A 17,024-nucleotide genomic window follows, 5' to 3' on the forward strand; every position below is an offset into this window, starting at 1 on the left:
ATCAGTGCCTGTTTATCTGGAGCAGTCCAGTCTTCCTGCCAGATTCCAAACCCTCCATCTTCAGGCCTCTGATGGAGGTCGAGACCAGCGAGAAAGCAGAAGTCTAAAATAGGCGACCCAGTGGCTCAGGGGCCACCAAAAATACAGTCTGTGCCGCTGCCGAGACGAGGTACCTCTCTTCTCTTCTCAGAGAGCTTGCTGTTTTGGGGAATTCCCGAAGCTGACTTTTTTTTTTTCCAACTGGATTATTTGGATCTGACTGGAGAGAGGACCAAACTGGGTGCTTTGGAGGGAGAAGGCCAAACTGGGTGCTGTGAGGAAGAACAGAAAAAACAAACACATCTGTAAGGAGTCAGGGGCTTGGGGTTGAGCTCAGCAGTGAAGTGTTTGACTAGCATGTGGAAAGTCCCAGGTTCAATCCCCATCACTGAAAAAATAAAGTCTATCTAAAAAGAATAGTAGCAGCCACTCACTGAAACGGTCCTCGTATGCTTGGCACAACACTGAACTCTATATGAATTGCCTCATTTGTCCTCACCCCCAGTGAGGCAAATATTACTTTTCCCCTTTTTTGAAACAGGATCTCGAGTAACCCATGCTGGCCTCAAACTTATTATATAACAGAGAATGGCCTCCAACCCTAAGATAAGAAAACAAGCTCATAGAGGCTGTTATCTACTTCTAAGTATCATCCACTAAGTTAGGGAGGCAGGAAATGGGTCCAGCTATCTAACGCCCAAGTCTGAGATCTGAACCACCATCCGAAGAACCTGAGAAAAGTGTTGTCGGTGGGAGATTGGGTCTAGGAATCCTGCAGATATCAAAATCCATGGATGTTCAAGGCCCTGGAAGTGGCTGGACATTTGTATATAACCTACACACATGCTTGTCTGTACTTAAAATCATCTCCCTGTTTCCTTTGGTAGAATGCGAATGCCATGTAACTAGGTGTTCTGATGTAATACCTAAGGAATAACAAGAAAATGCCTGCACACGTTCATTGTAGACATTTGACAAATATTTTCCATGTGTGGTTGGCTGAACCCATGGATTCTGGATGCAAAGTTACAGACTACGTTAAAGCAACCCAATCAAGTCAACAGCAATAAAATGACAGGCTCCTTATTGACATTTCTATCAAAGCATACCTCTGCTGTTAAGGTTTCCAACAAGAGCCTGGAACCTGGAGTTTGGCCACAAAGGTGTGTGTGTGTGTGTGTGTGTGTACATGCCTATACACATAGGGATCAGAAAAAGATATTGGCTTAGCCCTTGGAGCTGGATACAAGTGTGTGCAGGACTCCCACCTGTTACATCACACTAGGATCTGAACTCTGGTCCTCAGGACTGCAGAGCAAACACTCCCAGCTACTTAGCCACCTCCCAGCCTCCCACAGGTTCATTCATTTTGGCACACAGCGTTTCTTTTATCTATCTATCTATCTATCTATCTATCTATCTATCTATCATTTATCTATTTTGAGGCAGGGTTTCTCTATGAAGTCCTGGCTGTCCTGGAACTCACTCTGTAGCCCAGGCTGGCCTTAAACTCAGAGATCCACCTGCCTCTGCCTCCCAAGTACTGGGATTAAAGGCATGCACCACCACGCCTGGCACATCTTTCTTTTTTTTAAGAGATTTGCTTTTAAAAAAAAAAACTATGTAAATATGGGGGAGGTGTGCATATGAGTATAGGTTCCCACAGAGGCCAGAGGCATCAGGTCCCCCTGGAACTGGAGTTACAGACACTTAGGAGTTGCTTAACATGACCGTTGAGATCCAAACTCGGGTCCTCTGCAAGAACAGTATGCACTCTTAACTGCTGAGCGGTTTCTCCAGCCCAGCACGTAGTGTTTCTAAGTAACCTGGCCAGCCCCGAAGACCTCTGTGTTTATAGCCTGGGCCTTACCTCACCCACACTTCAGCAGACCTGAGGCATCAAGGGGACAGAGGCACTGTTTTCCTTGCACAGCATGTGGGTAGCTGTGAAGAGCACTGTGGCTCCAACAGATCTCCACTGCAAGACTTCCTACAGTGCTTGCAGGGGACACTCCCACCAGTAGTCATGTCGGCAGGTCTCTAAAAGCCGAGGTGAGGCCTGGTCCGTTGCTGGAGTATCACATGGCAATAACGGAAAACCGGATGTAGAAGAAAATGACTCTATTCATCCACAACTTCAGAAGGGCTAATGTTTTACTTGATGGAACGGGGCCAGATCTCTGATCTCACACTGCCTAGGCAGACCTTTCTCCACGGCCATCAGCTGGGAGTCATGTGTCTTCTGTACAGTAGGACAGGGACAAACACCCCAACATTCCACATGCTCTGGAGGCCTGCCTTGCTGAATTCAACAGAATACAGCTCCATCATGGGGTGAGGGCCATTAATTAGTCTATAAAATAACACAGTGCCACTGTCAGCCAATTCCTTCGTTCCCACCCCTACTCGGTGCACAGCAAGGAGCCCTTTCTGGGTGCCCTTCTTCCATGAGTTGCCTTGGTAGGGCGCAGACTCCATCCTGCCTTGTGAAATGCAGCCTGTAGCCTGCACGTCAGTTAGATTGTGAGAAGGTAATAACAAAGTTCAGAATAACCAAAGCCAATGGCCAAAGGGGATCCTGCTTTTACCTTTTCAAAGATTCTGTGTGTTTATGATGTGTGGGCATGCACGTGTGTATGCATGTGCATTTGTGTGCAGGTGTGCAGGTACATGCATACAGTGCTGTGCATCTGGAGGTCAGAAGACTTCCACCTCCTTTGAGACAGGATTTCTTTCTTGTTTGCTGTCGCCTACACCGGGCTCTGTTTCCACCTCTCATCTTGCCGTCTGAACTGGGATTACAGAGGGTCACGCTGACAGCTGGAGATTCACACTCAGTCCACACGCTTGTGCATCGAGCACTTTGCCAAGCCATTTCCCTAGCCCCACACCTTGTTTGGAGACAGGGTCTCACGTCAGTCAGGTTGGCCTTAAACTGGCTATGCAGCTGAGAATGACCCTGAATTGTTGTTGTTGTTGTTGTTGTTGTTGTTTGGTGTTTGTTTGTTTTTGTTTTTCGAGACAGGGTTTCTCTGTGTAGCCTTGGCTGTCCTGGAACTCACTCTGTAGACCAGGCTGGCCTCGAACTCACAGAGATCTGCCTGCCTCTGCCTCCCGAGTTCTGGGATTAAAGGCGTGCGCCACCACCGCCCAGCGACCCGGGAGGCCCCTGCCTCCACCTCTTTAGTGCTGGGATTACAGGCATGTATTACCACAACCAATTTACATGGTGCTGGGACTCAAGCCCAAGGCTTCAGGCAGGGAAGACATTACTCTCCAAACTGAACTGTATTCCTACTCCTCTACCTTCACCTTTTACTCTCCTGCAAGCCTCATCTGATGATCTAAGATGCTTTATTACATCTATTTAACCAGAGCTGGGCTAATGAGAAAAGCACCCCCCCCCTCCGCTGACTACTTTCTCTGCTAGTACTCGCTATCAGTGATTTTAATCCTAAACAGTTTATTCTCCCTGCTTCCTACTGCTTGGGGGGGGGGGGCAAATTTGTCCTCTGCAAACAACGTCTTCAGGTGGCCTCGTCACACCTGCCTCCCAGAGCCTGGGCTATCCTCCTCAACATATGCTCCCTCTCCAGAAACCTGGCCCAGCTAGGGGCCCAGAATAGTCCTCACCATGGTCATGTAGGTGGCCTCTGATTGTCCACTTGGTCCTTCATCCATCGCCTCCCATGTAGTTATTGAGGAGTAGACATGTTTCTGGGGGGTTGGGGAGAATACAAGATTCTTAAGGGTCATCCAGGAAAGAGACTGTTCACAGGAAATCAGCGACCAAAGCCATCAAGTTCGGGGGTTATGGAGAGCTAGAGAATTGTCATCAATGATGATAATTCCGACTTCAGTCTTCCTGAGTTAACTCACGGGAAAGGGTACCAGCCTCAAGAACCAACCTGTCTGCTTCAAGACCAAACATCATTGCATCTCTAAGCACTGACTTGGCAGTAGGGGACCCTCATCCTGCAGAATAACTTGTAGGCTGGCACTAATTATCAGCTGTTATCATCTAGCAGAGGGTTGATATGGCAAGGACAGCCTTCCCTGAACCTCACAGCTCTGAGGTCTGGGGACTGTGATTCCCCATCACGTCACTCTTAGGAAAATGACACATTCTCGGCTTCTGAGGATTGAACCAGGTTGAACGAAAATTCTCCTCTTGGGACAAAAGCAACCCAAAACTCAGGAAGCCGATCAAAGAGAAGTGTGTAAAAGTTAAAAGGGGAAAGGGAGAAGAAGAGAAGGAGGGGGAAGGAAGGGTAAGAATACAGGAGCTCGGGGAAATTCACCTCTCAGCTCCTGTTTATAACTCCACTTCAAAGCACTATGAAGGGGGAAGTCCTTGGTCCCCTCTAAAGGTTCCTGAATACACCTACTCTTAATCATTAACTCCTTAGCTCATGAAGGTAACAGAGTTCTCCGATTCCAGGTCCAGGGCTCTTTCCTGTACCTACCCCCAAGATCTGCTGCCCAGGCCTGATCCGACCCAGGCTACCCTGCCCCAGCCCATTCCTCTGCCACAGTGATAAAGGCTTTCTGAGTTACTGCTTTGCACAGAGCCCTGGCCTGTGGGCTGAGCTGAAACTAATGAGTAAGATACTGTTCCGAAGTGATGGCCCCCACCCTCCACCTCCCGGTACTTCCTGCTGGAGTGTGCGGCCACTCCTGTTCCCCCCAGCTGGCAGGCTGTCCTCTCACCTCTGGATTAGCTTTCTCTTTGCTCTCCAGGCTCTTCAAGGAAGGGGTAGAATTCACTGAACTGTAAGGCATGAAAAGTACATGAAATTAACACTCAGAACCTCACAAGGTACACGGATTCACGTATACCTAGAAAGGACCCTACACTAGATGGGTCTTTTGCATCCAGTGGTACACCCACATCACATAGGACCCTTGCATTACTTTATGGAGAGACCCTCGGGGGGAACTAAATACACACAGAACAGCTCCTCTGGTAGGAAATGGGAAGGTGCTCTGAGTTTAGGCTGAAACATGACTTCGCCTTCTCTGTTTTCCTCTAACAACCTCTGTCCCACAGTGGGAGGCAGAGTATAGCGGGGCAGAGTGGCATCTTGAAGTCCCAGCTAATCCTGAAGCATGAAGCCAGGACTTCAAGACCAGCCTTGGCAACATGTAGAGATCACATTTTAAATATACTATCATCATCATCATCATCATCATCATCGTGTGTGTGTGTGTGTGTGTGTGTGTGTGTGTGTGTGTGAATGTGAGCGTGCTCAAGTTACAACATGTATGGAGAGGTCAGAGGACAACTTTTCATAATCTGTTCTCTCTTTCCACCTCGTTGAGACAGAGTCTCTCTTGCTGCCCGCTCTGCATGTGCCAGGCTAGCTGACCAGCTGGCTTCCAGGTAGTTCTCCTGTCTTCATATCTCATCCCACCATAGGAGAGCTGGGGTTACAAATGCAAGCTATGGTATCTGACTTTTCATACGGGTTCTGGGAACTGACCTCAAGGCATCTCACTGGCCCAAGAGACCTCATTTTAACGAGAAGAGGGGAGAAGAGGGGAGGGGAGGGGAGGGAGGGAGGGGAGGGGAGGGAGGGGAGGGGAGGCGATGTGAACAGAGGAGGTAATATAATTTTAAATGACTGAACAGAGAGAGCCCACGGCATTTGACCTCACCATCTTGTTCTCAGTACTGAGAACTGGAACCGTCAATGAGCCGCGCACATCCAGCAAGACCACATTTCCCGGGTCTGTGACCTCCCCAGTGACCTCCCCAGTGACACCTGAGCCAAACGCCCCAACACCCCCCAGGCTGTGCGCTCTGACCCTTCCCTGACAGGCCCTTCCACTTTGCTCTCTCGGCCAGTTGCCTCATGCATTTGTCAGTAAATGTAACTTTTTTTTTTTTTCCTGTTTTGATCTAAGGCAGATCTTTTTTAAAAAAGGTATGGGCATAAAAATAAACCATGTTTGTCTCAAATGGAAATGTTTTTATCATATGATTGTAAAGTTGTATATTCTCACTGTTAAATGAATCAAACACTACAGAATTAGACAGTTGGAAGTTGAGTAGTCCCCTTAGGCAACAGGATCATTATCTTCAATGTCTGATAATGCCTCAGAACTATCCTTCAGGACCCCTGTCAATGACTGCTAAGTCAACTCCCAGACAAAACATATCCAGTGTACAGGCGCCTGCCACGAACACTGTAGTGCTTCTTTTCTATAAAATCGAGATCATACTGCGTATTTTCCCTCACAGCCTTCTTGGCTACCATCCCATGCCCTCACATGCTGGCTCGTATGTAATGGTAATTCAATAGAATGTCCATTCATCCAGTCATTGCCTTCCTGAGAGATGCTGTACTCACGATGACTCCAGATTTTTATTAGCAGCAAAGTGGCAGTGACTGTATTTATGTGGGAATCTCAGAATAGTAATATTTCTTTAGAATGACTTTCCATGACACGGAGGCCCAGAGTATGGACATAAATTGGGAGCGGAAGTCACACTGTCTGGCTCTTAGTCTTACGTTCAAATGCATGCCTGGAGCAATGACCCTTAGAGGTGCCAAGGAAGTTCAATGCCGAGTCACACAGCTCTGGGAGTAGTGGTGTACCTGAGCAGGCACAAATGCTTTCTTTAGAATCTACATATCCCCTGGGAAAAGTCACTCAGACATCAGTGTTGTGAGGCTAGAGGTGGTGTGACTTAGTGATAGAAAGCTTGTCTAGAATGTGCAAGATCCGGGGTCCAATCCCCAACACAGTAAAAGAGAAAAAAGCCAATACTCTTTGGTCTTTATGGGTCTTTCCCACTGCTGTGATTTCAACTGAGGTATTAGCTTAAACTGTCAACATGTTTCACTAATATTCTGTAAACAGAGACGCTCAGAGCTGCTGATAGTGAAATACTAGCATCTGTATCCTGGCATTTGGGCATTTCTAAGAGTCTGGGAGAGCTCCTGATGAAATCCAACCCTTTAACACATTTCAAGCCAGGCACAGTGGTACACACCTGTAATGCCAGCAAACGAGAGATTGAGACAGGGGGACCATGAGTTCAAAGCCTGCCTGGGTACATAGGGACTTCTGTCTCAGTCTCCTCCCCAGTTCATAACTTTTTTTAAGCAGTCCATGGGTACTATCACAGCCTTTACATGAGGTCTATATCTGAATTGTGTTCCACGTAAACCCCCATTTGTGAGGGAGCTGATAATCTTTGTATAACAGCAAGGAGAATGAGCATGGTACAGCAATGTCCAAGCCTTTCTGAAGTGTGGTGAGCAAGGGGGGCAGAGCCACCTATAATGACATCAAATATAACAATCAATGCACCATCACAGGGCACTGGCACTCTCTCCCTCTTTGGATTAGATGAGGTCAGGCTCACCTTAGGGTGGTATGGCTACTCTTCCACTTTCATTTAGAAACAGACTACACACTTGGCCTCCCAACTGAAAGGGTGGGTGCCGATGCTTTCTTGTAACACGATGGCCCTGGCAATTCTTCTCTGAACCAGCAGCAGTAAACCCTTCGTCCCAGGTAGCAGCATCACTGCAGTCACCAACATGATGAGAAGGAGCTGGCAACGTGGAGCAGTAGCCACTGCTTCCATGGTCCCAACACTGTTTGTGGCTCAGTCCAGGCCAAAGCTTCTCCCAAGCCTCCTAGGCCACCTCAAACTCGGGATCCTACTGCCTCTGTCTCCTTCAGCAAATCCTACCGGCGTGTGCCACCACAACCGCCTGAGTGTAGCTTGGGCCTGAGCTGGGGCTCACAAGGCCACAGGCAAACAGCTTTTTCATGAATTCGTAACACGAATGTTGGGGGCCAGATATAGCAGGAATCTTAAAAGTTCTTATTAATAAAATCAAATCCGGGGCCAATTATTGGGGTGAAATGCTGGAAGGTCAGAGAGACCCAACAAGCCACAGCTAACCTAACCTGGCCAACTTCTCAGCTGATCTTGTTTCCTCAGACAGGATGTTTCTGTGTCCTCATATCTGAATGGCTCTCTGCTGAATTAGTGCTCCAAAGCCTGAAGCTTAACCAGGCCAAATGCTTAACCAGCCAAAATGCTTCTAGTTTCTGGTCCTCACGCCTTATATATCTTTCTGCTTTCTACCACTACTCCCTGTTATTAAAGGCTGGCTTTCTGGGATTAAAGGCGTGTCACCATGCTTGGCTATTTCCAATGTGGCCTTGAACTCACAGAGATCCAGAGGGATTTCTATCTCTGGAATGCTAGGATTAAAGGTGTGAGTGCCACCATTTTCTAGCCTTTGTATTTAGTGGCTGTCTGTTCTCTGACCCCAGATAAATTTATTAGAGTACACAATATTTTGGGGAACACAATACCACCACAGGTGGGGATGGTCACATACCTCTTATTGCACTGGGTTTTCTTCACAATCAGTATCAAAACAGGGAGCAGCAAGAAGGTGGCACAGAGAATCCCCACAATTATCACCAGCTGATTCCCATCCAGGATCGTCAGCTGATCAGTCTTGGGTCGAGGAGTTGTTGAAATTGACACTTGGGAATGAAGAAAGCATTGAGGATCTCAGTATTCTAGAAGAGTGGGGAGCCCCCATAACCCCATGCTAAACAGCAGCAGCCAGGTCAGGAAGCAGGGAGAGAAGGCCAGGCTGCATCCCATATCAGGACACAGGGACACCATTCCCTTTAGATTAAGAGCCAGGCCAACCGCCTTGCTTAGCCCTAAAGTGTGGGTTAAACTTGGCAGAAGCGACTGCCTTCACCTATTCGAGATCACCCTTTTACATCAATAATTCTATGTTAAAACTTGCTTTACCGAATGACTAGATATAACAGGCATTTTCAAGGCCACTGACATTTTTATGGGCAATGATTGTCTCAGAAAGGGTATATGCTACAAGACCCAGATGCACAGTCACAATGCTAACTAGGGCCTCCGGGATATTTCCACTGGTATAATACCCGTCCCTCAGCTCATCTATTCACTCTAAAGACATATATCAGCATTTCTTTGGCACCAGAGATCTCTAGACACAGAGGATGCCTACAAAGACAACTGATGGCCACTTCTTGCCTCCGAAGAGGGAGACAAACATGACAACATAGACGTCAGTCTGTAGGGGGAACAGAATGGCACAGAGAATGGGGTGCGCAATTCTGTGAAGAGCATGGGAAGGAACTTCTGCTAGCAGGTGCTAAATTTTAATGTGAGTTTTTAAAGAAGCATTCCGTTTGATAGTTTGGAGAAAGGCCAAGAGGATGTCACGCCCAGGGTCTGGTGGCCTGACGGGGTGTTTTGAGGAAGTGGAACCAGCTCCACAGGTGCAGGTCAAAGGTTGAAGCTGAGGATGCGGAAGGAACTTAGGCTGGAGAAATAATGGGGTCCAAGTCAGGAAGGCGCGTCATCGCCTCGGCAAAGCGGTTGGCCTTTTTTTTTTTTTTTTTGGTACAAGTCCCGGAGAAGTCAATGTGAGGTGGAGTGCTCTAACTTGTGATTTAGAACGAAGGCCTTGGCTAAGAATGAGAGCAGAGGCTGGATAGAGGCCAAAGTCTAAAACAGAAGAGAAAATGGCCAGAAGTAAGCCTGGTGAAGGCCTGGAAGGACGGTGGCCTCAAAATCAGCCAAAGAAATGACACGACTTGTTAGGAAAGAGAAGACTCAAGGGCCACTCACTCCCTGGCCTCCAGTTACCTAACCGTATCCATGGTGGTGGCATTCCCCAATGTTGGGAAGATGGGATGAGGAAGAGCCATGCATATTTGAAGGATCTGTAGAAATTTGGTGGGAAGTTGAAATATATGCATGCGTATAATAACCCCGCTACACACACACACACACACACACACACACACACACACACAAAACCAGCCCTCATCTCCATGTGTTCTCATGCTTAGATCCAGCCAACTGCAGAATTGTTATCTGTGTTGAATATATGAAGACCTTTTTTTCTTGCCATTCCCTAAGCAATGTGAGGCAACAATTACTTATATTAGGTATTATCAGTAATGTAGAGGTGATTTTGAGTGTAAAAGAGGCTATGTGTCTGTAATAAATAAATACCTCTTTTTAATATAGCATTTTTATAGAAGGAGCTTACACACCCACAGATTTTGATGTTTTCAATGGAGGAATAAGTCCTGGAGCCAACCAAATTTCCTCAGATATCAGGGGACACATATGGCTGTTTATAAACATTTGTGCCAACCTAATTGTGACCAATACAGAATGTAGGTTAAACACAGCGTCTGAGATCACTGTGCTGAAGAAGGCTGGGGGTGGGCGACTCGCATGCCACCGGGGACATAAGCTAGAGTAGACCTGGCAGCACGAGCCTGAATTACAACAGAACCATGGGACGGGAGCTGGGGGGATGCCAGAGCACAGGTACAGATGCAGCCAGCGCAGGAAGGCGTTCAGCTGCCTCAAGATGGCATGCGGAGATAAGAATGGGGTGGGTGTAGACATGTCTGTGGGTAGGGTGGCCTCAGAAGGAGGTGAGCCCCTGCTCCCCACTTTGGTGTGTGTGTGTGTGTGTGTGTGTGTGTGTGTGTGTGTGTTTTCTGTGGAGTGGAAAGAAGGCTTGTGAGAAGGGAGCGCACACAGGGATGAAGAAACTTCTTGAAGAAATCCACCTCTCATGCTTCCCTCTTCAGCTGGGACCATTAGCACTGACAAGAAGGTGTCTCTGGCCTGAGACACTGAGGTACTTCCCTTTCCAGTCATCCCCCACCACCACCCTTCGCCAACCACAGCCAGCTCCTTCAGGCCCCAGTGAGAGGCGAAGTCCACAGGCCACATCCTGAGTGCTCACTGAGTTATGATTTAACCCTCACCTCACACTGCCTGCCTCAGACAACACAATTAACACTTTCTTCTCCTCGGTGCACACTGTTTGCACGGAGACCCCTCTGCTTCTCATTCTGGAACCCTCCTTTTTTCTCTCTGTTGCTTGCTCTCTCTCACGGCTTAGGATTAGTTTCCCTCCACAAGGATGTGCGACTCCCTCAAAGTCAATCAGGCGTGACACGGGACCTCCACTCCACCCCACTCCACCTCTGAGCTCCCATGCCTTTGCAGCAGTGGACCACAGCGGCCATGAGTGGGGTTTGGTGGAGACTCGGCGTTCGCCCTGTGGGCACCCTTTTCCATGCCTACCACCAAGCAGAACTAGGGCAGGGCGAGCCCAGGCATCTGGTGAGCCAGGTGGATGGCGGCATCATCACTCTCAGGGTAGTGCAAGTCCAAGACCAGCCCCTGGGAGCCCTGCCTCCTCCCCCTGGGCATGCCTGGAGCCTCCCTGACTCACTCCAGAAATTGTGCACGGCCCCTCCACCCTCTTCACCCAAATATTGGTTACTTTGAGATCTCTCCTGGACCACACGCAGCTCAATGGTTTTCCTGGACTCCAGGTTGCCCAGGTAGATGCGACAGGTGTAGACTCCCTGGTCAGACTCCTTCACTGTCTGAAGCATGATAGAGCCGTCGTTTCGGGAGATGTCGCCCATCAGGTTTACCCGGTTTCGGAAGCGGCCCTGGTTCTGGAAGAACCCACTACGCTCCTTGAAGTCATAGCTGTCGAAGTCATAGCGCCAGACAACCTCCTCCTAAGGGGAAAGGTCAAAAGCATGAGGTTTGGAGGACTGCAGGGTGTGTACTGGAGGAAACCTCAGAGCTGACAGGGCCCTGCCATGTGAGGGCAGGGAGAGTGTTAGATAACACAAAGTCTTGCTCGCATGCACGTGAACAAACAACACGTGTGTACTGGTGAGGAAGATACCAGACCACAAACAGCCGTTCTGTCGGAAGAAGTGGGTTTAAGGGGGGGTGGGGGGTGGCTCTGGCCTGTAATCCTAGCTACTCAGAGGCTGAGGCCAGAGGATAGCAAGTTCAAGGGAGTTATTTAGCCAGACTCTGTCTCTGAATAAGGAGTAACAAGACAGAAAAGTTATAATTCTGCAGCAGAATGCTTGCCTAGTACACATGAAATCCTGAGTTCAATGCCCAGCACCGGAGCTAAAGACAAGAGAGAGACAGAGACAGAGACAGAGAATATAAAGTAAAAGTAGTTCATTCTTTTCCAGAAAAGGAAAGGAAAGGAAGGAGGGAGGGAGGGAAGGAGGGGGGAAGGGAAGGAGGGAGGGCGAAGGGAGGGAGGAAAGGAGGGAGGAAGGAACATAGGGAGGGGAAGACAAAAGCACACTTTAGTGTCCCTGAACTTCCAGTTGGATTTCCAACAGGCAGATACAGCTTGTCTAAAACTGACTGTTGCCCCCTAAACCAGTTCCTTCCGGTCCATCCCACTTCAGTAACCGGCAATGTCTTCTTCCAGATGTTCAAGCTAAAGATCTTAGAGTCATCTTTAATTCCTCTTTCTTTTTTTAAAAAATTTATTTTATTTAATTAACATCTTTTCACTTATTTTACATACCGACCAGTTTGCCCTCCCTCCTAATCCCTCTTTCTTAAGCCACTTGTATCGAACTCTCCAGAAAATCTGTGCCCTCTCAGCCACCCTTCTGCTGCCAGGCCAGACCCAAGCCATGGCTCATCTCTACCAGGGGCATCTCTCCTGCAGGGGCCTTCTCACCCATCTCCCTGCCTGCCCTTCCCCACAGTCTACCCTCAGCGGATGAGCGGATTGAGAAACCCAAGATCCAGCATGTCATCCTCCGCTCCAACCTCCCCCGGCCCCTCATGTCTCCTGCAGGCCTTTACGATCTGCCCGGTCCCTTCCCTCTCTCACACCCATTTTCAGTTCCTTCACTAGCTGTAGTTACACAGACACCCAGCCTGAAGGCTGGTCTCAGGGCTACTGTTCTTGCTACTCCCGTGACTGGAACCCTCTGGTTCTCTCCGCTCACTGTCTTCACACCAATCCCTAAACACCGCCTTGATGAGGCTTTCCCGACTATCTACACAGAACGACAACCACAGAGCTCGGCTTCATGGTTCTGCCTGGCTCTTTACTTCTTGTTGTTTTAGATAGCCATCTTGTCGTTGTCTCGCTGTGACTCCCTCCTCCACCTTTACTGCTACTGCTCCATCAAGACAGGGGCTTTGTTTTGGTTGTTTTTGAGACAAGGTTTCCCTGTGAAGCCCTAGCCATCCTGGATCTCACTCTGTAGACCAGGCTGGCCTCAAACTCACAGAGATCCGCCTGCCTCTGCCTCCCGAGTGCTGGGATTAAAGGCGTGAGCCACCACAGCCAGGCCAGGACAAAGTCTTTAAATGAATGGATATTGAAATGTTTTACAAAGGTATGTGGTTATTTGGTGATGGTGGTCATGGTAGAGGTAGTGGAAAGGACTGAAACCATGGCCTTATGCATACAAGGCAAGGGTTCTTTCTACTAATGAGCTACATCTCTAGCCATATATATATTTTTTTTTTCAAAAAAGAAAAAAGCCACTGGGCAGAGCCAGGCAGATCTCTGTGAGTTTGAGGCCAGTCTGGTCTACAGAGTGAGATCCAGGACAGGCACCAAAACTACACAGAGAAACCCTGTCTCAAAAAAAAAAGAAAGAAAGAAAGAAAGAAAGAAAGAAAGAAAGAAAGAAAGAAAGAAAGAAAGAAAGAAAGAAAGAAAGAAAGGAAAGCCTTTGAGCAAAGGAAATGAGTTATAGGCAGAAACACAAATGTAGAGACTTGACCCCAGCTCCTCTTTCTGCCGTGAATCATTTGATGCATGACATACAAATGCATGACAATGGGGACTGGAGAGACGGAACCAGTGTTGAGGGCTGGACTGGTCCCAGGCTTTCCCTGAAGCCCTGATGTGTGGGGGAGGCACACAGCTCCTCTAAAACTAGGAGCTTGCCTGGCAGAGCCTGCAATGGCCAGGGGCCAGGGCCTTGGGTGAGCTGTGGCTTCAGATCCTGAGAACTCAACTCCTCCCACTCTAAGGGGCTATAGTTACCAACCCCAGGGCTGATGGTACTCAGTCTATAATGTCCCTGAGACACCCTGTGTCCCCTAGTGCAACACTGCCTGATCAGCTTCCTGCCCACTTTGCCCCATCCCATGATAGTTTCTGAGGACTGTCCCATCTCTCCCCTAGAAATGCTGTATAATGTGCTGTACTTCTTAACAAACCTGCTTGTGTGAGCCATGAGCGTGTGCAAGACATCCAAATGCCAGACTTCCTAGCCTTTTCTTTACCTTCATCTGAAGGCCACCTCCCGCTTAGGAGCCTGCCAATAAAGAACTATCCACTGGTCCAGTCAGCTCAGTAGTGAGAAGGACTTGTTCTTTCAGAGGGCCCAGGTTCAGTTCCCAGCACCCACACAATGGCTCACAACCATCTGTGACTCCAGTTCCAGGGAATTAGATACCCTCTCCCCACTCCATGGACATCAGGCGTGTATGTGGCGCATAGGCACATGTGAAAGTAAAACACTCACACACGGAAAACAAAGAACCAATCGATAAACAAAAACCTAAATGCATGACGAGCTCTTAGGAGCAAGCTTGGGGCTACGTACCATCCCCCACCCTCTACCATGATGCCACCCCTTCTGATGCCCTCAGATAGCATCCGAGAACCAGGTAAGTGTGAGTGACTTTGTTAGTGAGATGGCCTGGAACACATTTTAATTTATAAAACTGAAATCATCTATAAAACTTCTCACTTTAACTTCTATCAGTAAGTCAACTAAGATGTCGCTCACAACACAGTTTTTATTACATTTCTTTATGGAGGGGCAGCTGCATGGTGTGAATGTAAAAAGTCAGAGGACAGCCTGTAGAACTCTGTTCTCCCCTGCTATCATATGGGACCCAGGGGCTGAACTCAGCTCATCAAGCTTGGTAGCGAGGAAGGGCCATCTCACTAGCCCTCAGTACACATTTTGACCCCTAAATACCATGTCATCGTTGAGATCTGTTAGTCCAGTGAACTAGCTTGCTACCTGCTGCTTTACAGGTTACAGTTCCTATGAATTATCCTTCACTCTGGCTCCCAAGGGTCTACCAATCCCAAGCCCTGGAAAGTCTATGAAGATGTAAACAAACAAAAAACAAAAAAACAAATCTCATCACACAAAGTGAGTCACCGAGTACCAGGCAAAGCTCACAGAAATAGCACACATTAGGACAAGAATGTAATTGTGTTCTTAGGCCTGGCCCACTGCTTTCCTGGTTAGGCCACAAAAACCACCCTGCCTTGCTCTGACAAGGATTGTACAATGGAGAGGAGGTAAAGGGAGTCTCAAACGCAGTGGCCACATCATGTACAAAGTGCTTCCCGTGTCCCATTGCACATCAGGGTCTTAGAAACCTTAACATTTAGGCAATCAGCTCTTCTTCCCCCTCCTCCTTCCCCTTTCCCTCCCACACTTCCTCCTCCTCCTCTTTTTCTCCTCCTCCTCTCTTCACCCTCCTCCTCTTTCTCCTCCCCCTCCCCTCTCTTCCATCTTCTCCTCCCTCACTCCTTCCCCTTCTCTTCAGTAGAATCATATTTCCCACCAAAAAGCCAAAGTTGTCCAGACAAGGGGCTAAAGCAGGAGCCCAGGTCTGACAGACTCCCAGGCCTGGGCTTTTCCAGTGTCACCCACCACATGCCCACCACATGGTACCTGATACCTGATTCACCTCTCCCTGTCCTTCTCTGCCTCCAGCCAGGGGTCTCTACAGTGAGGGCTCTTCCCCCTTACCTTGTTATGCTTCCCAGAAGAAAACATCCAGTCCACCTTGGTAACATGTTTCTCTTTTGTGCTCTGGAAAAAACATCCCATCGGAACTGAATCGCCTACATGGACTGTGAGCTCTGGGGATAAAATGATAAATTGAGTCAGACTTAATATAATCAAATAGAGTTTCTAGACAATAAAGTCTGGGGGCTGGGGAGATGACTCAGTGGGTAAGAATGCTTATTCTGCAAGCCAAAGAACCTGAGTTCAAATCCCTAGCACCCACATTAAAAGCCAGGCACATCGCTTTGGAACCCCAACATTCGGGACCAGAGACAGGTGGACCTGAGAGCTCTCTGGCCAGTCACCCGAGCCAAAATGGTGGAGTTTCTGGTTTAGTGAGAGACCCTGTCTCAAGACAAAACAGTAGAGAAAGGTGGAGGAGGGTAAATATAACTGCACCCTTGAGTATATGAAGAGCACAGAAAAAAAAAAGAAAGAAAGAAAGAGAGAGAGAGAGAGAGAGAGAGAGAGAGAGATGGAGGGAGAGAAAGAGAGAGAGAGAAAGAAGGAAAGAAAGGAAGGAAGGAAGGAAGGAAGGAAGGAAGGAAGGAAGGAAGGAAGGAAGGAAGGTCTGGCTAAAGATCCTCCACAGTAAAAGGTCACTGTCACAACCAAACATGTGGACAAAATATTCAAGAGCCCTGTCTCTGAAAGCAACAGGGCATCCTAGCCTAAGAGAACACACTCACTCTCCACAGACGCCAAGTCTGGGGTTCCTGTTGTTTCTACACTGAGTAACCACTTTCTGCTTGCCTTTAACTCCTCTATCTTTCCCCCTTTCCAGAAATTCTCTCATATTTGAAGTCCAGATGAAGGACTGAGAGTCCTAAAGCCCTCGCTTCCTGTTCCTGGATACAGAGACCCTCATCAACACAGCACAGGCAGCGGACAGTCAGAAAACTCGTTCTCATATTTAACTTGCTGGTTCTTCTAACTGAGGGGAAAAGACGAACTGTGGATAACTTTCTTCAAATTCTTTTACTCGTTTTACAAGTTATTTTGGGATTTGCTTGGGACATAGTTCTGGCTTCCACACAGGTCATGGGACTCCTTGCAAACTCGGCCAAGGAAGCAGCTTTCCCTTGGACTGTTCCCCCTCTCTGTTTCAATCCTGGCCTCTCCAGAACCCTACCTCCCCAGCTGACACACCACCCCCCTGCCAGCTCTCCGGGCCTTCCACCTGGTAGGGTAGGAGCTTCCTCCCACTGGCCTGTGCAAGCAGCCGACCCCGCCATATTCCCTCTGAATAAGTCATTCTAAGAGATCCCTGAAAAGAAAGCAAGTGGAATAACATTGCTAATTTTTCC

The 17,024-nt window shown here is 48.3% G+C and overlaps 1 protein-coding gene across 5 annotated transcripts in view; it reads right to left on the bottom strand.

Moving 5' to 3' along the window:
- Nucleotides 1-201: 201 nt before the first annotated feature.
- The window catches only part of Jaml (junction adhesion molecule like), a 34,495-nt gene continuing 17,672 nt past the window's right edge, over nucleotides 202-17,024 (bottom strand). For all 5 annotated transcript variants that reach the window (XM_028866422.2, XM_037207544.1, XM_037207545.1 and 2 more), the window contains 6 exons: nucleotides 15,679-15,791; nucleotides 11,385-11,631; nucleotides 8,409-8,559; nucleotides 4,750-4,810; nucleotides 3,673-3,756; nucleotides 202-311 (listed from right to left, as the gene is read on the bottom strand). In XM_028866422.2, coding sequence (XP_028722255.1) covers nucleotides 246-311; nucleotides 3,673-3,756; nucleotides 4,750-4,810; nucleotides 8,409-8,559; nucleotides 11,385-11,631; nucleotides 15,679-15,791 — 722 coding nt within the window. In that variant the 3' untranslated portion in view covers nucleotides 202-245. The remainder of the gene's footprint in view (nucleotides 312-3,672; nucleotides 3,757-4,749; nucleotides 4,811-8,408; nucleotides 8,560-11,384; nucleotides 11,632-15,678; nucleotides 15,792-17,024) is intronic.

The sequence above is a fragment of the Peromyscus leucopus genome, chromosome 7 (assembly GCF_004664715.2).
Source record: "Peromyscus leucopus breed LL Stock chromosome 7, UCI_PerLeu_2.1, whole genome shotgun sequence".
In the NCBI taxonomy this organism is placed as follows: domain Eukaryota; kingdom Metazoa; phylum Chordata; class Mammalia; order Rodentia; family Cricetidae; genus Peromyscus; species Peromyscus leucopus.